This window comes from Phalangium opilio, unplaced genomic scaffold (assembly GCF_054372755.1).
Source record: "Phalangium opilio isolate 3A_F unplaced genomic scaffold, DU_Popi_V2 ptg000369l_1, whole genome shotgun sequence".
Taxonomy (NCBI): domain Eukaryota; kingdom Metazoa; phylum Arthropoda; class Arachnida; order Opiliones; family Phalangiidae; genus Phalangium; species Phalangium opilio.
Window position 1 is genome coordinate 864,080 of NW_028324232.1, and position 21,634 is coordinate 885,713.

Here is a 21,634-nt window from a genome sequence, read left to right on the forward strand (position 1 = left end):
TAGGCCTAACGACACGTTGACATAAAATGGCGGCAATGTGTTAAGCCTAACGACACGTTGATTGAAATAAATTCCACAATTTTGTAATAAATTTTATTGAAGTTTATTTCTACTCACCTTGAAATTAACAAGAAATAATAGAGAAAAATTACAGAGAAACGAAATAAGCCTAAATATACAAATAATGAAAAATATATACATAAGAAGAGTTTAGGCTTAAACTATATACAGTAGGGGGTCAGGGTATATTGGAACAAGGCTTAGGACAAAACTAGAAAGTTTCTAGCCACGCGGCTAATAGGTCGACGACAAACGGGGCAAGTTTGCCTCGACTTTTGTATTATCTTTGCGCATTTGTAACAGCAATATTGATGCGAAGTTTTGCCATGTAAAAATATTCCCGTTTTAGGGTTCAAATGGCAAATTGGGCATTTTTGCTCGCCATTAGAGGATTCGTTTAAATCGCGAGAGGGCAACTTCTCGCAGCAAGAATCTTGCGAGGAACTGGCCAATTTAAGGGATTCTTGTGACGTTGAGGGTTGCGAACTTTGCGTCTCAAAAGACGAGTCACCTTCACAACTTTGTGACGACTTAACAATCGAGAAGAACAACGTTATAACGAAGTTCTCTTAAGCCTTGGCTCGAGATTCTTACCTGCTTAATAAAGGGGAGAACTTTTCCAACTGGTTTTCGCGGTTTCTTTTTGAGATTATTAGGCGGGTGATGTTTGTTTTTCTCGGGTAACCAATGTATTCTCATGTCCCAACATCTTTGGCAGTATCTGTACACTGGTTCATTAAAACTACCACAATGATTGCACGACCATTTATCCTAAAAAGACAAAAAGAAATAGGACTGTTAGTCAACATTTTAAAGCGAGTGTAGGGACTATGGGACTCTGGGGGCTCGACAGCGACTCTGGGGGCGCGACAGCGACTCTGGAAACGCGACAGCGACCCTGGAAACGCGACAGCGACTATGGGGACTCGACAGCGACTCTGGGATCGCGACAGATACCCTGGAAACGCGACAGATACCCTGGAAACGCGACAGATACCCTGGAAACGCGACAGATACCCTGGAAACGCGACAGATACCCTGGAAACGCGACAGATACCCTGGAAACGCGTCAGATACCCTGGGGACGTGTCAGATACCCTGGGGACGCGTCAGATACCCTGGGGACGCGTCAGATACCCTGGGGACGCGGCAGCGACTCTGGGGACTCGACAGCGACTCTGGGATCGCGACAGATACCCTGGGATCGCGACAGATACCCTGGAAACGCGACAGATACCCTGGAAACGCGACAGATACCCTGGAAACGCGACAGATACCCTGGAAACGCGACAGATACCCTGGAAACGCGACAGATACCCTGGAAACGCGACAGATACCCTGGAAACGCGACAGATACCCTGGAAACGCGACAGATACCCTGGAAACGCGTCAGATACCCTGGAAACGCGTCAGATACCCTGGAAACGCGTCAGATACCCTGGGGACGCGGCAGCGACTCTGGAAACGCGACAGCGACCCTGAAAACGCGACAGCGACCCTGAAAACGCGACAGCGACTCTGGGGACGCGACAGCGACTCTGGGGACGCGACAGCGACTCTGGGGACGCGACAGCGACTCTGGGGACGCGACAGCGACTCTGGGGACGCGACAGCGACTCTGGGGACGCGACAGCGACTTTGGAAATTGTTTTTCCAGTTGGAAACCATGCACTTACAGCCAAAGTCAACTCCGAGTCGGGCGTATCTTCGTCGGATTCATCAGCCCAGAATGCTTTATCACTATCGTCCTTGGCGATGATTAGAGCGGCGCAAACAATGTCCTCTTCGTCGCTACTGGTGTCACTGCATCCTGCACTTAAACTTGACACTGATTGCACTTCAAATTCAATTCCAGCTTCGTCGTCATCACTAGATGAAGGGATATTATTTCGCGCTCTATGATACTCCTCAATGGTCAGCGTCCCGTCATAAAGCAGCACGTCATCCCCCGAATCTCGGACGCATTCGGTTTCAAAACTCTGGACACTGTAATCAGTTTCTTCCCCACTTTCATACTTTCCTCGGTAAGGATACAAAAACGTCCCATATTTGTACAATTGGACTGTTTCTTCGCGCGCCTTTTTGTTCTCCGCCGTCCCCTCTCCCTCCTCTACAATTTAATCGCGTTAATTTAAATTTAATCCCAATTAAATTTAATGCTAAAATTAATTATTGACCATTAAGTTTTCTTTTTAATGCATTTTTGTCCTCGGTATTGTTGGCTTGCGTGTTTTGTACTGAAATCATTATTTAATTAAAGATTAATCAACTTAATTAATTAATTAATTATTGAACATTAATAATTAATAATTAATTATTGAACATTAATAATTAATTAATTGAATATTAATAATTAATAATTAATTAATTGAATATTAATAATTAATAATTAATTAATTGAATATTAATAATTAATAATTAATTAATTGAATATTAATAATTAATTAATTGAATATTAATAATTAATTAATTGAATATTAATAATTAATTGAATATTAATAATTAATTAATTGAATATTAATAATTAATTATTAAACATTAATAATTAATTATTAAACATTAATAATTAATTATTGAACATTAACAATTAATTATTGAACATTAACAATTAATTATTTAACATTAACAATTAATTATTTAACATTAACAATTAATTATTTAACATTAACAATTAATTATTTAACATTAACAATTAATTATTTAACATTAACAATTAATTATTTATAGGGGTGTGCGGGTAGTGATTTTTCAATTTCGAATCGGGTTCGGGTAATCAAAAATATTGTTTTCGGGTATCGGGGCGGGTACCCGAATTTTTGTCGGGTATTCGGGTAATTAGGCTTAGCCGAAAAATGGTTGTCGGGTAACAGTCGGGTATTAAAAGTTAAGACGAATAGTTATCGGGGTGGGTACCCAAATGTTTTTCGGATAATTAGGGTTAAATAAATAGATACTTCCTTCAAAAACTCCCTTAAGTACAATATTTTTACAGTTATATCTCAATTCTAGGTTCTTCAATGTATTATCTTTTTTAATTTATTTCTTTTTGATGCTTTCTCTAACTTTTGGTTCCGCTTACTTCTTAGCTCTTAGTCTTATTTCAACACAGAATACTGGCATTGGGATGATATCAGGGCTGATACTCACTCATACGCTCAATTTTAGTTGAATTAGTGACTAATTAATTTCGAAATAGCAAGCAAAAAGTGACTAAATAGGGGCAAATTAAGCTATAAAAAAGGCCACTTGAAATGAAATGTTTTCAGAGATGACCGATTTTCATAATTATTTGCTATAATTAAAGATATTTTAAAGGTCAGACTCGTAATTAAGCCCAATATATGGTCTTAGATATTTCCAGTCAAAGGAAAGGTCACCTCATAAAAGGTCTACGGCGAAATTCAATTAAACTATTTTGGAGCACAGCACAGAATGTAAAGTAATCGATGTCGTTTTAAATCAAAAACAAAACATTAATTTAAATTACATTAATTTTAAATAATAAGTTAAACATTTGCTGAGCGAGTGAAGCGAGCTCCACGATTTTTGGGGTTTGATCAACTGTGATCTCGCTATTTTTGCGTTTAAACCGTCATACAGTCAAATATATAACGTTTAACGTTGTGGTCGAGAAGATAAATAACACCGAAAGACTTAAAAATCCAAAAAAAGTGACAAATAGTAACTTATTTTTGGAAAAGTGACTTTTAATAACCGAATTTAAAAAAAGTGACTTAGTATCAGCCCTGTGATATAGGTGTGTCGCGCTGCGTGCGGTGATTCTAGTCTTTCTCAGAAAGAAACTACCACCTTATGTGAACTATATTTCACTTTGAAACAGTGTTTCCGGGCATTTCGTCATTCTTAAGAATTCCGATTCATTCTAAACTGGACAGTGGGTACCCCTTTCACCTCTGATTCCTATTTTTCTACCCGCGAATAACCCGACAACCTGTTTCAGCTTGACACGGGTAATGGGGGGAGTATTTTTTACTACCCGAGTAGTTTCGGATAGTTGGAAAACTCATTGTCGGGTATCGGGGCGGGTACCCGACCCGATACCCGAACGGGTAATCTTCGGGTATCGGGTACCCGCACACCCCTAATTATTTAACATTAACAATTAATTATTTAACATTAACAATTAATTATTTAACATTAACAATTAATTATTTAACATTAACAGTTAATTATTTAACATTAATAATTAATTATTTAACATTAACAGTTAATTATTTAACATTAATAATTAATTATTTAACATTAATAATTAATTATTAAACATTAACTTAATTATTTAACATTAATAATTAATTATTAAACATTAACTTAATTATTTAACATTAATAATTAATTATTAAACATTAACTTAATTATTTAAAAAAAAAACAAATTCACCATTGTTTTTATTGGTTAAGGCAATAATCTGATAAGGTAAAAGTCTTCTTAACTCAGGAACCGTGAATTGTTTGACCCCCAAAACTTTGGCCAACGGATTATCCCCGAGATAAAAGGTCTTTGGTGGCATTGGATCATTAACATTGAATAATTTATTGGCCAGAATATATTTATTCATAGCCTCAATTATCTATAATTATTTAATTATAACTAATTAACTACAACCTTCTTTAAAATTAAAATTAAACTAAAACTAAATATGAACCTCTTTAACTGTCAGCCGATTCTCCGTCACCCCAACTGTTTTCAAACATTCAAAAAAATCCGGTTTTAACCAAAACTGAAAACAAAGATTGGGAAACAAACATTCTTATAATAAATATCCGAATGTTTCATTTAAAAACCCAAGAGAAACTTTGTTTACAATTAATTTAATCGTAATTAAAGTAATTAAAAACAAATTTTACTATTTAACCTTGGAAACTATAACAGTAATGGCAGCCCTCTGCCTTTGACTGTATTAAGCTCTATGGGGAATTAACATGGGGTGCCATTAGTCTATAACCCGTGTAAAGTTATAGTTGCCCATTTTATGATTTTACCAAGAAACTCTGTGGTTTCTTTTGCACTTACAAGGTTGCCAGTTGGTTCTGGATTAGGACTGGCCATCGTTAATTAATTAGATGTTGTAATTAACGACCACAACACAAAAAAGACGCCAAAAAAGTAACCAATCTGAAAATAATTCAAATTAATAGCTAACGCCTCCTAACTAGAGTAGAGTCAAATCCACTCCCAAATTTAATTCTAAACTAGCTTAAATCTAATTAAACCAATTAAAAACATACCTCCAAACGTCATTAGTAATTAAAACGAATCAAAGAAAAGATGTATTACCTTTAACATAACCAAACTTGCTTCTTTCAATCCAAAATTCCAACCTGATTCCGAAATTTATTTAGTCCAAGGCTTAACCGTAAATGACTTAAATTTAACTGTTTCTCAAGATTAAATACGTTAATTGACAGGGAAATTTAACTAATGAAGAGTTTAACTGGTGTCAAATGCGTTTGGTGACATAAACGGGTCCGAAATGGCCCGAAAAAATGTTTCAAACAAAAATTCCCCTTCCCAAGACCCCACCGCTGTAAATTCTTGCCAACGGGGCGTTCTCCAATCACGAGGCGTCAAGCCAGCTAATTTGAATACGGATTGTTCAGTCTATCTTATTTAATAGAGAATAGAGCCGCGGTAAGTTCATAATGATCCGCGTTAGGTTTCAATGGCTCCTCACTCTTTTACCTATTAATTGTTATAAAATGAACGGAGGTGGTGACTGGTTCGGGCAAGTTTAGGCTATAGAAGGCTAGCGGATTTCCTGGAATTGGCAAAGAAATTTATAAAAGGAATAGAAACATCTGAAAACAATTTAAAAAGGGGAAAAAATGTATTTATTTTTAGACATTAAAAAAAAGAGTAAAACTTGGCACTTTCTTTCTCAATAATTAATTAGATAATTATTAAAATTAATTAATTAAAATGACAAACACCGAATTCAAAACAAATACAAAAATGACGTCACGCGAAAGCACCCCGAAATAAACCAATCAAATTGATGAAAGAAATCAGGAAAAAAAATACACGGATATTGTTCAATCATTACGCGTAGTAGATATATTCCAAAGTGACGTACGTTACGTACGAGATGACGTCACGAGGGAAACGAATAACCGGGAAGTAAACAACCAATCAGACTCCTTTTAAATTTCGTCTGACAATAAATTGATCCCTAAATAATTTTACGATAATGTCGTCGTAATTGGACCGCGAAGTAATTGGTAAACGAGGGGTACGTCACTATATCTTCAAAAATTGGGAAAAACGAGCGAGTATCCTACCCCATTAATTAATGATTAATATTAAATTTAACGTAATTTAAAATAAACGCTGATATTGAAAAAGAGTTTATCACTTGGAAGTTTTGTTTGTTTGTTTGTTTGTTTGTTTTGTTTTTCAGGTAATTTTGTTTACTGTGCTGACGTCACGTCCCTTTAATCGTCATCACCTGCAAATATAATTTTTTTTTTCTTACGAAGAAGTTGAAAAGGGACTCTTAAATGGATCGATTCAGGAAAGTACCCCTTTAAAAGGGACTTCGGGGAAACGATACACTATCCCTTTAAAGGAGACTTCGGGGGGGGGAACGATACACTATCCCTTTAAAGGAGACTATGGGGAAACGATACACTATCCCTTTAAAGGAGACTTCGGGGAAACGATACACTATAACTTTAAAGGAGACTTCGGGGGGGAAACGATACACTATCCCTTTAAAGGAGACTTTGGGGGGAAACGATACACTATCCCTTTAAAGGAGACTTTGGGGGGGAAACGATACACTATCCCTTTAAAGGAGACTTTGGGGGGGAAACGATACACTATCCCTTTAAACGAGTCACATTTCAACCAATCACGAGCGAGGAATCGGCTTGTAAAAAGAGGAGGGGAAGGACAAACGTACAAACGTAAAATAAAAAGATTAAAAAGTGGAATGGAATGAAAAACCAGAAAAATTGTTCATTGAAATCGAACCAATAAAGATAGAGGCGGCGGAGATACTTTTAATTTACGTTCTTCCCGCCTTTAACTGTATTAGCTATTAAATACTTGACAAAAACATTGAAAAGCAATAAAAATAAATGGCAAATGCACTTTGGTCAAAAAGCAAAAACGAAAAAACGAAAAGTTAGTGGTTTTAATGGATTTTGTTTTCTTATTTATTATCTTAGAAGGGTTCGTTGCAAAAAATAAATATCTAAACTTGGGACGATAGTATCACGTACAAATTTAATATCCACGAACTTACTTTTCCCTCCTTTTCCTTTCCTGCAATTCTTTTCGAGTGTCTTAGAGGGGGCGCATTCCGTGGCTGACCCTTCCGTTAATCTCATGACCTTTGACTTCTTTCCCGTGCCCGGGTCGCAGTCGCTCCACGAAACGTTGCGTTCGTATCTACAATTCGCTCCCGCTATCAAAAATGACCCCAAACAATTAATTAATTAAACCCGATCCTTAATTGTCATTCATCAAATGAATAAATAAATAACAAAATTTACCATTGGTGTTTTTGCACTGCTTGGTGATGGTTTTGGTGGCTTCGCAGGCCGAATCAGATTTGGACTTTAATTTGTCCACTCTAGTCCTGGATCCCGTTTGACATTCGCTCCATTGACCCTTTTCGTAACGACAAGCTGTACCAGAATGGAGACAAAATTTGACCAAGGTCCTAGCCTAAATTCGAATTTGGTAGGGGGACAACCACAACCACAACCGAAGGGGCAACTGACCCTTTTTGCATTTCTTGGTAATGATCTTATTTTGGGGGCAAGTAGCGTCTCCTCTCTTTAGGGTCAATGACCTTGTCTGGGTGTTGGAGACACCGTCGCAATCAGCCCAAGGACCCTTCTTGTAACGACACTCCGAAGATTGAACTGCGTACGCGAATGTAAACGAATTTTAAGAGCTTCTCTCTCTCAGACATCAGCGGGTTCAAAAGGTCAACCCGGGACATTGAATTATACCTCTGCTTTTGCCTTTAGCTTCTCTGGTTTCTCTAAAGACGACTTCGTGCTCGGATTCGCGATAAGACGAGTAAGGAGAAGACCGTTCCTCTTGACGTCCCAATGTCCCGATGACCATCAAGATGGAAAACACCAAAAAGGTGCTGACCCAAAACGATAATGAGTTGCGAGCCATCTGACCAACAACTGACAAAACAGAGTGGTCAGTTTTAGCATAAAAAAAAACCCCAACAAAATGAAGTCGTGGCCCTTTTGAAGACCGATTCTTTAAAACACAATAGGTAACAATTAACTTTAAGGTAAGTTTGACCAAAAATCTGACGCGATTTTAAACGCTTATATTATACTCTTTGAGGCGCTTCACAGACCTCGCTCATTTATAAGCTTCTCAACTTCTATATCGCCGTCAAACTACACTCATAACAAAGATGGAACCCGACCCAACCCGACCTAGCATCTTTCACGTGCCTTCCAAGCCCCTCATATACTATAAAAGCACTACCTTATTTTAACCCTGATACCTTTGAGACGGTCTACGAATATGGCGCTTCTAAACCCCTCAAACACTATAAATTTCTTGGATATTTTGGAAATAGGTCACCTCCAAGCGCCTCAAAGGCTACAGCGACCCAGTTTTCATTGAGAAAAACGTACAAAGATTAATAAAAATTGCAAATAACCTTTCTGCGGATAATTCCTGGTGAGAAAAGGACTCTTACAATCCGAGGACTAGGACTAAGACGATCTAAAAATGGTGTTGGGGCTGCAGCCTCACGGTTCTTCGTCCAGAACGCAACTATTTTTTCCTTGGCTCGACTCGACTTTCGTCGTCACCGAACTAACGCTTCCCAGATGTTCCCAACGGATGTCTGTCTTGACGGATGATATTCCAGGGCCACAAATTCACTCCCAAATAAATATCTTCTAGCCTAAACAGAATGAGAGAGTTTCCCGTTGACGAAGTACGCCTTTCCGACTAGACTAGACCGACCCGACCCGAGGTTAGGTTTAGGAACCAAGCTCGAGATGAAAACCTTACTGGCTGGCTAGACATCCAGGCTTACGAACCTTCTAACCCCCCTCCCCTTCCCCCTAGCGTCGAAGACAGAAACCCCCCCCTTCCCCCTTCAAAGGGACTATTAAATGTTCCTTAAACTGGCCTATTTACAGTTCACGTTCCCTTTGAAAAAACATGCTAGTGTTTTTATGCCAATGTCCCTTTAAAAACGTGTCGCGTTCCCTTTAGAAAGCGTGGATGACGTTTCTATTCCATCTTGATCCTTCATCTTTATTCTTACAACAGCAGCCGTTGTGCTTGTGGTATTCGGGCCCGGATCTTATTACTCCCTTCTAACCCCTCCCCCCTTCCCACAATCCCACCCGCGCGTCTTTCTCCCCATTGGATATTACTCCCAGGACGTTGCTATTGATGAAAATCCAGATTAAAAACTACCAAGGGTTTCCCTACCATATCTCCATTCCTAGCTCCGTTCCCATGGAAACCGATCATTTCTCCCGCGCTCCAATACTAGGACTAAAAAACAACGTTACCGTCATTCAATCTTTTATCGACTGTACTATGAAAGGCTAAGAGGCTGCGTTCGTTTCCCTTTTCTTAGGGACAAGTAACGTCGGGAAAGAATATATGGTGTTCACGCGCGAGTGATGCATTTATATTTTTTTTATATATATATTAGTCAATCTTTAGTTGACAGTACTATTAAAGGCTTTGAAGCTGCGTTCGTTTCCCTTTTCTTAGGGACAAGTAACGTCGGGAAAGAATATATGTTGCTCACGCGCGCGCGATGTATTTATATTTTTTTTATATATTAGTCAATCTTAAGTTGACAGTACTATTAAAGGCTAAGAAGCGGCGTTCGTTTCCTTTCTGTTAGTGACGAGTAACGTTGGGAAAATAATATATGGTCAAAATATGAAAAGCACGAGCGCGGAGGGGTCGCCTACTTTGAAATTAAATCCACTTCTGGCATACTTTATAGGAAATATTTATGGCAAGTGTCCAGTCTCTTTCGTTGCCGAAACTCTGGAATTTTTTCCTTAAAGAGCAATTAATTACTCGTTAAGACGTATTTAAAGTGACAGTGACACGATTCGCTTTCCTTAATGAACGAAAGCGGGAACGGCAGTCGAGGTTCCACCACTTTCACGTCGCCTTTAAAAAAGCGCATTCGTCTAGAAATTAATTTAATGGGAACGTTGACTTGACTTTTTTTAATTGCCTAATTAATTACGAGTTAAAAAAAATGGGTCCGCTTAATTTTAAGGCAGAGCTGCCGCCACGCGGATGTCGTCTATAAACGGGGAAGAAGAAGAATGACGTGACCCTAGATTTGACCTCTCTGATATTATTTTCGCGTTGAAAACATCTTGGATGCGGTCTATTTTTAGTGGGAAACGCGGGAGGATTGGCTTATCTACTGAGATCAAAAACAGTCTGGTAAGGTTTCAGTTGCCATGGGAATGCAAAAATTGCGCTTAGACTCGTACAGTTCGACGATGGTGAAATTTGCAGCTTACCGGTCTTCTACCTACGCTAAATACCGCTTAATGCCATCTCGGAGAAATATACGCTTATTAAATCCGAATAATATTAAAATCTAGCGGGGGGGGGCATAGTATTTGCTGTACCCCACCCCTGACGTCGGAAGATTAAATATGCAAATTTAGAAAGAGCCAATATGACGTATTTCTCTATTGCATCTCGAGTTCTGTCAAACAAAAAGTTTAAGAAAAAAGAATTTCACTCACTCAAGTCGACACGGAATATTTAACAGAATGGACGCAATACGTGCAAAGGCATAGACGCCTTTCCCCGGGGCTTCCCTCCATTTTCCCCGTCCCCCTAAGCTCCCTTCATTACTTCTAATATCGCCAATGACAATCTGACAAGTCGAGAAATTTCCCAGGGGTTGACTATCAAACTTGTCCAAAATCTAACTAAAGAGCGAGGCTTAAAACGCCTTTGCACGCGCTGTCAACTACCCTTGACTACAACGTATATATTAAAAATAAAAAATAAAAAGATCTCGCGCTTTCGAGTGGAGCGAGGCAGATCTCGTGACTTTTATAGAAACGGTTGCTATGACAACCAGTCGTACTAAGACTGACTGAAAGAAAAGGGAGAAATCAAGGTCACGCTGCCTTCCACTTTACTGCAAAGTGATATCGACCAGCACGCGCTACAAACCCCCCCCCCCCCTTCCCCAATTTTGACTGAAAACCGCAGCTTAACGTAGTCTAACTTTGAAATAATTACTATTTGAAACTATTTTTAATACTATCAAAGGCGGGGAAGAGGTAGCTCGTAAATTTGTCAAAATGGTCCATTAAAAAACATAATTTAATATTTCCAAGGATGTTTGCGGGTAAAGCCGACATTCAGGGGTTTCCATCCCCTTGTTAACTCTATGGCCCCTGTAGAAATGTTTTACGCGCCGCACTCCGGTGTTCAACCCGAAAGTTACCCACCAGGGGCTACCATAAAAATACGCGTAAATCCATCGATTTTTCAGGTGTATTACAAACTTCAACCCCTCCCCCCTTCCTCCGGCATCTAACCCCTTGAACCCAAAGTCAATATAAAGTAAGTACCAACCGTGATTATAAAATTGAAGGGATAGTGTCACGATAAGACCCTAAAAATTAAATTTATAATTAAAAAATTTATTAGGACATCAGAAAAGTGATGTGACAAGAAAATTTCAAAAAACAAAATTTTCCATAATTTTGAATTATACTTTTTTTTTAAGGCGAAGGTTTTTAGTTGTTGTTTGTATCTCTTTAAGTATTGTGCATTAATTAATTAATTAATATAACCTAAAATTTGGTTTCCTAAATTGATTTTATTTAAATTCTCAAAGAAATATTTAAAATTTCACTTGTTTTAAATATTTATTTTAAGAAATTGCTAATTAACTCCGCTAATTAATTTATTAATTAGGCTAATTAGTCTATTTAATTAGAGAGATATTGATTGACCTTCACATTTCTTTTACATTTTCTGTACAATGGTTTAAAAATAATTAAACCAAAAAAAAAACCTAAATGTTTTTGGATAAACAAACACACTTTGACGCAGCAAGAAATGTTTTTTTTTCTTTCTTAAAATTTCTCGTATTTGTTTGTTTGTTATTTTTTTTACACAGTAAACATTCACTCGTTGGATTGTTCTTTTTTGTTGACGTATTAAAAATATCGACACCATTTTAAACATTTGCACAAAGAAAAAAAAACAAAAGAAACCAAACTTTGTTTCTTTTTAAATTGTTTTTTACGTTAAAAAACAAACTTCTTGTTGTTTTTTGTTTTATAATTTTAAAATTTAAATTCTTACATTTTTTTTGGTTTGGAAAAAATTTTCCAAAGAAGGGAGAGGGGGGGGAGTGTTGCAATCTTGAAAGGTACCGATTTTCCATAGAAACATCATAGGAACTTGGTCCTTTCCAAGATTGCAATTTTTGTTTTTTAAAGGAGGGAAGGGTGGGGGGGGGAGAAGAGAGGGAGAGTGTTGCATTGCAATCTTGAAAGGTACCGAATTTCCATAGAAACATCATAGGAAATTAGTCCTTTCCAAGATTGCAATTTTTTAAAGGAGGGGGGGGAGAAGGGAGGGGAGAGTGTTGCATTGCAATCTTAAAAGGTACCGATTTTCCATAGAAACATCATAGGAATTTAGTCCTTTCCAAGATTGCAATTTTTGTTTTTTAAAGGAGGGAAGGGTGGGGGGGGGAGAAGAGAGGGAGAGTGTTGCATTGCAATCTTGAAAGGTACCGAATTTCCATAGAAACATCATAGGAAATTAGTCCTTTCCAAGATTGCAATTTTTTAAAGGAGGGGGGGGGAGAAGGGAGGGGAGAGTGTTGCATTGCAATCTGAAAAGGTACCGATTTTCCATAGAAACATCATAGGAATTTAGTCCTTTCCAAGATTGCAATTTATTTTAAGGAGGGTGGGGGGAGAGTGTTGCATTGCAATCTTGAAAGGTACCGAATTTCCATAGAAAATTTATAGGAATTCAGCCCTTTCCAAGATTGCAATTTATTTTAAAGGAGGTGGGGGGGGGGGCATCTAATTTTTTTTGTTTATTTATTTAATTAATTAATTATTTTTTAAAATTAAATAAAGTCTCATCGATATAATCGGGCGAATTCGCGAAGACACATTGAGACCGTTTTTTCATGTTGAGCGCTAAAAATTGAAATAACAAATTTGTCACAAAAATTTATCTTATGACGAATTTGTAAAAGTTGAAAAACCAAAAAAAGTATGACCAATAAGTGCGCAAATAAATCAGGCGCAACAAAAACTCTGGGGATGAAAACGGGTGCAAAGATTGCGCAAAGAAAGATGGCGGAAATGAACGAATGATTGGCTAAAAACGTGACCACGCCCCAAATGAAAAGAAAAATGGCTACAGTACCTTATGACGTTTGAATGGAATTCCGCCAACTGTTCGGGAGACGCCTTCAAAGTTGTCCCCGTATTCTGATTCAAAAATGCGCGCAATGCTTCTTGGAGCCACACGCACATTTTCTAACAAATAAACAACAACAACAACAACAACAAACATTCGCGCTCAATTAGTAAATTCAGGCTGTTTCAATTTAGGCTTAAATTAAGGATAATTAATTTATTCAATTTAGGCTTAAATTAAGGATAATTAATTTATTCAATTTAGGCTTAAATTAAGGATAATTAATTTATTCAATTTAGGCTTAAATTAAGGATAATTAATTTAATCAATTTAGGCTTAAATTAAGGATAATTAATTTATTCAATTTAGGCTTAAATTAAGGATAATTAATTTATTCAATTTAGGCTTAAATTAAGGATAATTAATTTATTCTATTTAGGTTTAAATTAAGGATAATTAATTTATTCTATTTAGGCTTAAATTAAGGATAATTATCCTTAATTCAATTTAGGCTTAAATTAAGGATAATTAATTTATTCAATTTAGGCTTAAATTAAGGATAATTAATTTATTCAATTTAGGCTTAAATTAAGGATAATTATCCTTAATTCAATTTAGGCTTAAATTAAGGATAATTAATTTATTCAATTTAGGCTTAAATTAAGGATAATTATCCTTAATTCAATTTAGGCTTAAATTAAGGATAATTAATTTATTCTATTTAGGCTTAAATTAAGGATAATTATCCTTAATTCAATTTAGGCTTAAATTAAGGATAATTAATTTATTCAATTTAGGCTTAAATTAAGGATAATTAATTTATTCAATTTAGGCTTAAATTAAGGATAATTATCCTTAATTCAATTTAGGCTTAAATTAAGGATAATTAATTTATTCTATTTAGGCTTAAATTAAGGATAATTATCCTTAATTCAATTTAGGCTTAAATTAAGGATAATTAATTTATTCTATTTAGGCTTAAATTAAGGATAATTAATTTATTCAATTTAGGCTTAAATTAAGGATAATTATCCTTAATTCAATTTAGGCTTAAATTAAGGATAATTAATTTATTCTATTTAGGCTTAAATTAAGGATAATTATCCTTAATTCAATTTAGGCTTAAATTAAGGATAATTAATTTATTCAATTTAGGCTTAAATTAAGGATAATTAATTTATTCAATTTAGGCTTAAATTAAGGATAATTAATTTATTCAATTTAGGCTTAAATTAAGGATAATTAATTTATTCAATTTAGGCTTAAATTAAGGATAATTAATTTATTCAATTTAGGCTTAAATTAAGGATAATTAATTTATTCAATTTAGGCTTAAATTAAGGATAATTAATTTAATTACTGGATAAGGAACATTGAATAATAATTACCTGTTTATCAAACTGCAACAGTTCGTAAATGACATCAGCGACATCAGGCAACATATAAGTGCTTAGATTAAAGACTGACGCGTAGATGAGAGTCGAGACCAGCGTCTGTCCCTGTTTCTCAATCAAGGCGCGAACTAAAGTGGCGCTATCCGCGAAATGAACGCTTTCAACTTGATGGTGTTGTCGACCCGCCCTCAATATGTCGTAGAAGAACTTCATGACGGAGGAACTGACTTCGCGATGGTCGATAGAGGAAGAAGCCAAAGCGCATTGAAACAAAGCTTCCATGGTAGGAGCGCGCAAGAAAGGGGTGGGACATCGTTGCAAAAGACGCGAACACAACCTAAACAAGTCGTCAACCACGTCCGGGTTGTCCCTGAGACCATTATGGCCATTTAGAAGTTGAAAAGTGGGACCGCAAAACGCCTGTTTAAACGAAAAGACGTCACACGTCACGCGCTAAGAGGAAACGCGCGTCAAGGACTCAAGGGAGGACTTACCTGAAACATTTCAACCAGTCCTTGAACGCACCCGGGTTCGGACCCGTATTCGTCAACCAGGACGCTTCCCAAGTACAGGAAACAGGAATGATGGTGTATTTGATAAAGACTGACCATCTGAGTGACCAGGGGTTCCAAGAGTGGCAAGGAATGCTTGCTGACACTCCTGACTACGAATCTGATACTGCGACAACATCGCTCGACCACGCGCGAATCCCCCTGGTACGTTTCGCAGGCTTTGGATAAAACGGGCCAGATCTCGCCCACAACCAGTTGGCAATGTTGCGCCTGGTTATGAGGGACCGAACCGGCCGGGTTGGCCCGGAAAATGGCCGCGATACGGTCCAAATACATCGTCGGGTCGGGTTTGCTGCCTTCTTTGCAGTTTTCCGCTGCTTTTAGGATCTGAACAATATATGGGGACACGTCATACTTTGGGCTAATTCGCGAAACTACTCTGGCCCTAATTGTTGTAACCGCAAGTTTTTAATATGGTTGGAAAGGGGACAAATGGGACTATAACATATTCAAAGGACATCACCGTATCTCTTATAGAACCAGAGTTAAAAGGTTCCGTGTAAATAAGCCCATAAGCCCCGTGTTAATGAACATTTTGCTTAATTACTCTGGCCCTAATTGTTGTAACCGCAAGTTTTTAATATGGTTGGAAAGGGGACACATGGGACTATAACATATTCAAAGGACATCCCCGTATCTCTTATAGAACCAGAGAAAAAAGGTTTCGTGTAAATAAGTCCCGTGTTAATCCTATGGCGCGAATGTTAATGAACATTTTGCTTAATTACTCTGGCCCTAATTGTTGTAACCGCAAGTTTTTAATATAGTTGGAAAGGGGACAAATGGGACTATAACATATTCAAAGGACTTCAAAGTATCTCATATAGAACCGGAGTTATGAGCCTCCAAAGAGAATTTCAAATAAGCCCATGTTAATCCAATGGCGCGAATGTTAATGAATATTTTTCTTAATTACTCGGCCATTAATTATTGAAACCAAACATATTTAGTATCCTTGTGTAGAGGACAATTAGGGCTATAACATACTCAAAGGACATCCCCGCATCTCTTATAGAACCCGAGTTATGGGCCTTCAAATAAGTACGCGACGCCAATAAGCCCACGTTAACGCTATGGAGACCATGTTAATGAACATTTTGCTTAATTACTCGGCCATTAATTATTGAAACCCCACATATTTAGTATCCTCGTGTAGAGGACAATTAGGACTATAACATACTCAAAGGACATCCCCGCATCTGTTATAGAACCCGAGTTACGTCCCTCCAAATAAGTACGCGACGCCAATAAGCCCATGTTAACGCTATGGAGACGATGTTAATGAACATTTTGCTTAATTACTCGGCCATTAATTATTGAAACCCCACATATTTAGTATCCTCGTGTAGAGGACAATTAGGACTATAACATACTCAAAGGACATCCCCGTATCTCTTATAGAATCCGAGTTATGTCCCTCCAAATAAGTACGCGACGCCAATAAGTGGACGAAAAGCGAGTGCTTACCTGAAGTAAAGGAGTTGTTTGCGCTTGGCACATTTGTCTGAGTGCTTCAGTGAAGCTTTCCTCGGGGATATGAATAAGAATGTGAGAGGTTCCTTTGATAAGTTTCAAGGCGGCGTCATTACTGATGGAGAATTGATCAATGGCTTTGATAATTTGAAGGAGTCCCTCAAAATGGCTGCTCATCTGTTTCCTGCAACTATTGCAGATATTCTGCAAGGCGATAGCCGAAATACTGGCCAAGGCCGGCTCTTGCAGACCACTCAACAACCAATTCAAAACGGGATCTGTCCCCACCATCCAAAGAAACGCCCCACCCCCCAATTTCAAGATGGCTGTGGAAGGAAAGAGGACCTTGAGGAATGGACAGTACTTACCTAAATATTCGGAATGTTTCTCAATCCACTCGCAGAGTTCCCCCAAGAGTCTGATGGAAGTATAGCGGAAGGCCAACCTGGTCGTCCCGGGGGTCAAACTGAATATCATGTGGATGACCAAAGGAACAGTCTCCCGTTCTTCAGGGATAATGTTCTTGGCCACAGCCGCCATGACGAACAGCGACGCTTCCGCCGTGTTCCAATTTGTCCTTGAGCAACCATTGTTCTAACCACCAAAAAGGTCCATCCCATTTTTAAACTGTGCCTTCCCCCCCAATGATGATGATGACGTCATAATGGACACACTGACACATACCTTTAAATTCTCGAACATTTGTTTGAAGCAATTGACGGAGCCGACAATGTAGACAATGTCCCTGATGAGGTCAGTGGCTCTTTGTCTAAACTCTCCAAAGTCGTCGTTCTCATCAGGAATCCCTTCATTGTCCGGTTCAATCTCGCAATGACGGGTCAAAGCCAAGATAAGTCGTTGTACGTAAGGTTGGAAAATCTTATTCAGATTCTCATTGTTCTCCTTGTAAAGTCCTTCCGAGAGACGGTACCAGACATTGAAGGTGATCTCGGCAATCTCAAAGTCATGATGACCCACACACGTCAACAGCAACTCCAAAGAGTGCAGGTTACCCAATCCTTGACCAGGGTTGAATAACATCGTGTCCAATAGAGATTCCGAGAGTTCGGTAAAGATTCTGCAGAAGTTTGTGGCTCTGAAATGTAAGTAATTAGGTTTTTTTACGTTCTTCTTGGTCCTGGTCAAGTCTTCCGAGTCTTATTACTTATCGGGATCTTCTTGGGCAACTGCCAAATGATAAGAGTCCACGAGGGAATAGACGCCGTGCGTCAAGAGATGACTCAACTCTTGGTAGTGTTCGGTGTCCTCAATGAGGATCAGTGCGCTGCAGACGCAATTGGTGGCGGCCTCGTGAAGAGTACCTCCTGTTGAGGGACTGACCAGACAGAAGAAGACCACTTTGACGATGTCCTCCAAATGCGGGTCCCTTCCAGGAGGCACTGCCCCCAAGGACATCCAACTACCCAAACATCGGAAAACTCGCGTCTGGATCTTTGACTCCTCTTTGCATTGAGACGCGCTCAACAAACAACCTTTCTGTTATCACCAAAATAATTACTGTACTGCAATTAGCGTAGCTTATTCCTGATCAGCGCCACCTACCCATAGCGGCGACTTTGAGAACTACTGTAATCGGAAAGCCAATCAGATGTCGCTAAAATCTGGTGACGTCACTGCCGGGTCTTACCAAAAATGACGTCACCAGATTTTAGCGACATCTGATTGGCTTTCCGATTAAAGTAGTTCTCAAAGTCGCCGCTATGGGTAGGTGGCGCTGATAAGTACTTAAATCTTTAATTAGTACCAATATGTGTATAACTTGGGCAGACACTTCTTTAAGGGAATCGGTAATTTCTTTCCTTCTAGCCTCACCCAATCTTAAAGCTCGACTTCCAATCTACAATTAACTTAATTAATTAATTAACACCCCCTGGAGATTAATTAAAACTAATTAATTAAGTAGCGACCTCTTCAGGTAAAACGTGTAGGACTTCTAATAGTACTTGTAGATTCTGGGTACCACCGTTGGTTCCAAAACGGGTTATCACATCTTGAATTGGCGTTTTCCAACCGCCCATTTGAAGAATTAAGTCAGCTAATGCTAAACTTAACTGAAATTAATTAATTAAATAATTATTAATTAGGCCTAGGACTTGAAATTAACGAGGGGGTTAAGATATACTTGGGTCACAATGACGGAGGCCGTTTCCTCATTGACTTTGGATAGATGGTCTAAAAGGGAGTCCCTGAGGGAAAAGTAAGAGTCCGGTGGAAGTTCGTGAAAGGCAAATTGGATTTTCGTTCTCATTGTTTGAGCCGCGAAGTAACAGGACTCCAAACCAAAGCTTTGTTGCAGTAACGAGTCCGCTATCTTCCATGCAAAGACCTAGGTTACCAGGATAGTGGAATAAGTACCTCCAAAGAACAGGGATTTATTCCAGGATTAGTATTTAAGAACTAACTGATCTTTGTAGATTTCCGAGCCACAAGGATGCCTTCTCCTTTTCAACAGGGTTGGGGTCGTGATAAAGTGTGTTGATGGCCTGGCAGACCGTTTCCAAGGTCGGGCTTGACTCCATGATAGCGATGATGGCATTGAATTTTATTCCATAAGCCTTGGTCGAATAATTTTTTTATTAAATATTTTTAGCCTTATTTAAATTAGTCTGCAACGAAATTTTATTCGTTTCCGTTAAAAAAGATCCTCGATATTTAATTTCTTAATTCTCTAGTTAATTATGATTAAATTAGATTAACGCGAACTTAACTTACCCAAAAATAATTTAGTTAGCGGGAATTTTCGAGATTGCGGCCACCATTAAATCGTGGCGGATGGGGTCACGAGTTTCCACCAATCACGGGGCTGGAAATAAAATCAAAGTTCAAAAAAGAAGTCGCCATGGATTCGGATGGATTACCTCTCGTAGGACCCGGAGTGGATTATACCAAGGTTTGACGTTTATTTTAATCCCAATTAATTTAAAATTTATTTATATACGTCCCTAAAAGACCCCCTTTCAAAATACGTATCTTAAAACCGCTTTAATTTAAAGAAAATTAGGATTAAACTTATTTTTTCGTTAAGCCTTGGCCATATTTTTCCATCAAAAATCAAAATTTGGATTTTATTTTGAGGGTGTAACTTGATTAAAGGCGATAATCATCATGAAAATTAACGCGGGCACTTATTTAACGATTAAATTAATTAACTTTACCCTTTTAATTAAATTCGGGGCATTTCAATATGTGGAAAACAGTGAAATTTCGTGTTGCCAAGAAGAATTAAATAGTTATGGCATTAGTTCTGTATGTTTAATGTTTGTTAACTTAAAATAACTAAAATTATTTTATTATTTATTATAAAACGTAGATTAGTGTCCCTTCCAAGCCCACCAACCTTAATGAGAGTGTATTTTTCTTTTATTCTGTCTCTAAAGGTTGGACCTATTCACCAAAAACGTACCCTAGCTTTTTTAAACCATTTCCTAATTGAAACCACATCATTCCTAAATAATTTCGCCACTGTTTGCGATGGCAAACTGGAGGATATGTTACAACGAATTCAACGATTGGAGGCCTCAATCTGCGTCCTAGAAAATAAGTTAGCCTCCATACCTGGTTTGGAAAATGTCTATCTGGAAAGTGAAACATCTCCTCCGAGTACAAATAATGTGGTGCCACCTCAGGAACAGCCTCCACCACCAACTTCTGGAGGGTCTCCTTCCACCGAGGCACCAGCGCCACCTCCCCCTCCACCTGTACAAGTTCAAATTACGGAGGAAGTTAAGGAGAATGCCACAGGAACCACTTACTCTAAAGATCCGCGATACGCAAAGTATTTTAAAATGGTCAGCATGGGAGTTCCTCCTGGTGCTGTTAAACTTAAAATGACCTCAGAAGGGGTTGATGCAAATATATTGGAGTAAGTTAAGTTTAATTATGATTAAGATTAAGTGTTTAAACTTAATTTTTTCTGCAGTAAACCTGATGATATCTCACCAGATTCTCCATCTTCTAAAATTGAATCTCCTCCCAGTGATGAGAATTCTGATGATTCCAGTGAATTTAGTGATTAATTGTAATTAATTATAATTAATTGTAATTAATTAACTTAATGCCAAAATTTAAAATATTTAAGGAGATTAGAATTGTCAACCTACAAATTGACAATCAAAGTTTCATCCCCCATTCATTCCATTTCTAATTATTTCTTTAATTAATTAATTAATGTCATTAATTTTTCTTCTGTTAATTAAATTAATCTAATTAAAGTTGGGTCCAGGGAGTTTCAAATATTGAAACTAATTTTGCAAAAAAAAAACGAACTGTATTAATTGCAAATAACATTATGCTAATTAAATTAACTTTGCTAAAATTTAAAATATATTACTAACTTTGGAAATTTTGAAAAAAAAAACAAAAAGAAATTTTTTTGAAAGTTTTTCCAAGTCTAGTCGATGTTACAAAAAAAATGTTTGAAATAAAATTTACGTTACTTAAAAAATAAAAATTCGTTCTAATTAATCTTAATTTTTAGGCCTATTTTAATTAATATAACTCGGGGCAAAAACCACGTATCTTTTTAGCAAAATTGGGCAGTTACGACGTTTTTCCTACAAGACAATAGGCCTATTTTAATATAACTCGGGGCAAAAACCACGTATCTTTTTAACAAAATTGGACAAAGTTACGACGTTTTTCCTACAAGACAATAGGCCTATTTTAATATAACTCGGGTCAAAACCACGTATCTTTTTAGCA

At 37.6% G+C, this 21,634-nt stretch overlaps 4 protein-coding genes across 6 annotated transcripts; 1 reads left to right on the forward strand and 3 right to left on the reverse strand.

Moving 5' to 3' along the window:
- Positions 1 to 79: 79 nt before the first annotated feature.
- Positions 80 to 5,537, reverse strand: LOC149597197 (E3 ubiquitin-protein ligase Mdm2-like). 2 transcript variants are annotated; one of them, XM_089861198.1, is made up of 8 exons: positions 5,356 to 5,537; positions 5,092 to 5,193; positions 4,724 to 4,798; positions 4,459 to 4,648; positions 2,238 to 2,297; positions 1,737 to 2,170; positions 655 to 831; positions 80 to 590 (listed from the first exon to the last, which is right to left on the reverse strand). In XM_089861198.1, the coding sequence occupies exons 2-8, from the start codon at positions 5,125 to 5,127 to the stop codon at positions 261 to 263; spliced, it is 1,302 nt and encodes a 433-aa protein (XP_089717324.1). In that variant the 5' UTR covers positions 5,128 to 5,193; positions 5,356 to 5,537; the 3' UTR covers positions 80 to 260. The 2 variants fall into 2 exon arrangements, with proteins under 2 accessions (XP_089717324.1, XP_089717325.1); XM_089861199.1 differs by lacking the exon at positions 5,092 to 5,193.
- Positions 5,538 to 5,886: 349 nt separating this feature from the next.
- Positions 5,887 to 9,052, reverse strand: LOC149597198 (uncharacterized). The gene is made up of 6 exons (XM_089861124.1): positions 8,720 to 9,052; positions 8,040 to 8,225; positions 7,806 to 7,949; positions 7,575 to 7,709; positions 7,325 to 7,486; positions 5,887 to 6,523 (listed from the first exon to the last, which is right to left on the reverse strand). The coding sequence occupies exons 2-6, from the start codon at positions 8,212 to 8,214 to the stop codon at positions 6,510 to 6,512; spliced, it is 630 nt and encodes a 209-aa protein (XP_089717250.1). The 5' UTR covers positions 8,215 to 8,225; positions 8,720 to 9,052; the 3' UTR covers positions 5,887 to 6,509.
- Positions 9,053 to 11,702: 2,650 nt separating this feature from the next.
- On the reverse strand, positions 11,703 to 19,740 carry LOC149597199 (transportin-3-like). Of its 2 annotated transcripts, none has more exons than XM_089861121.1 (13): positions 19,646 to 19,740; positions 19,336 to 19,539; positions 19,056 to 19,259; positions 18,841 to 18,984; positions 18,678 to 18,770; positions 18,078 to 18,409; positions 17,597 to 18,008; positions 17,281 to 17,506; positions 16,907 to 17,190; positions 15,362 to 15,766; positions 14,862 to 15,287; positions 13,480 to 13,592; positions 11,703 to 13,247 (listed from the first exon to the last, which is right to left on the reverse strand). In XM_089861121.1, the coding sequence occupies exons 2-13, from the start codon at positions 19,450 to 19,452 to the stop codon at positions 13,187 to 13,189; spliced, it is 2,817 nt and encodes a 938-aa protein (XP_089717247.1). In that variant the 5' UTR covers positions 19,453 to 19,539; positions 19,646 to 19,740; the 3' UTR covers positions 11,703 to 13,186. The 2 variants fall into 2 exon arrangements, with proteins under 2 accessions (XP_089717247.1, XP_089717248.1); XM_089861122.1 differs by having other exon boundaries at positions 19,336 to 19,488; positions 19,646 to 19,734.
- Positions 19,666 to 21,383, forward strand: LOC149597200 (WASH complex subunit 3-like). The gene is made up of 3 exons (XM_089861123.1): positions 19,666 to 19,823; positions 20,311 to 20,795; positions 20,853 to 21,383. Exons 1-3 carry the CDS (start codon positions 19,773 to 19,775, stop codon positions 20,947 to 20,949), a joined length of 633 nt encoding a protein of 210 aa, XP_089717249.1. The 5' UTR covers positions 19,666 to 19,772; the 3' UTR covers positions 20,950 to 21,383.
- Positions 21,384 to 21,634: the final 251 nt, after the last annotated feature.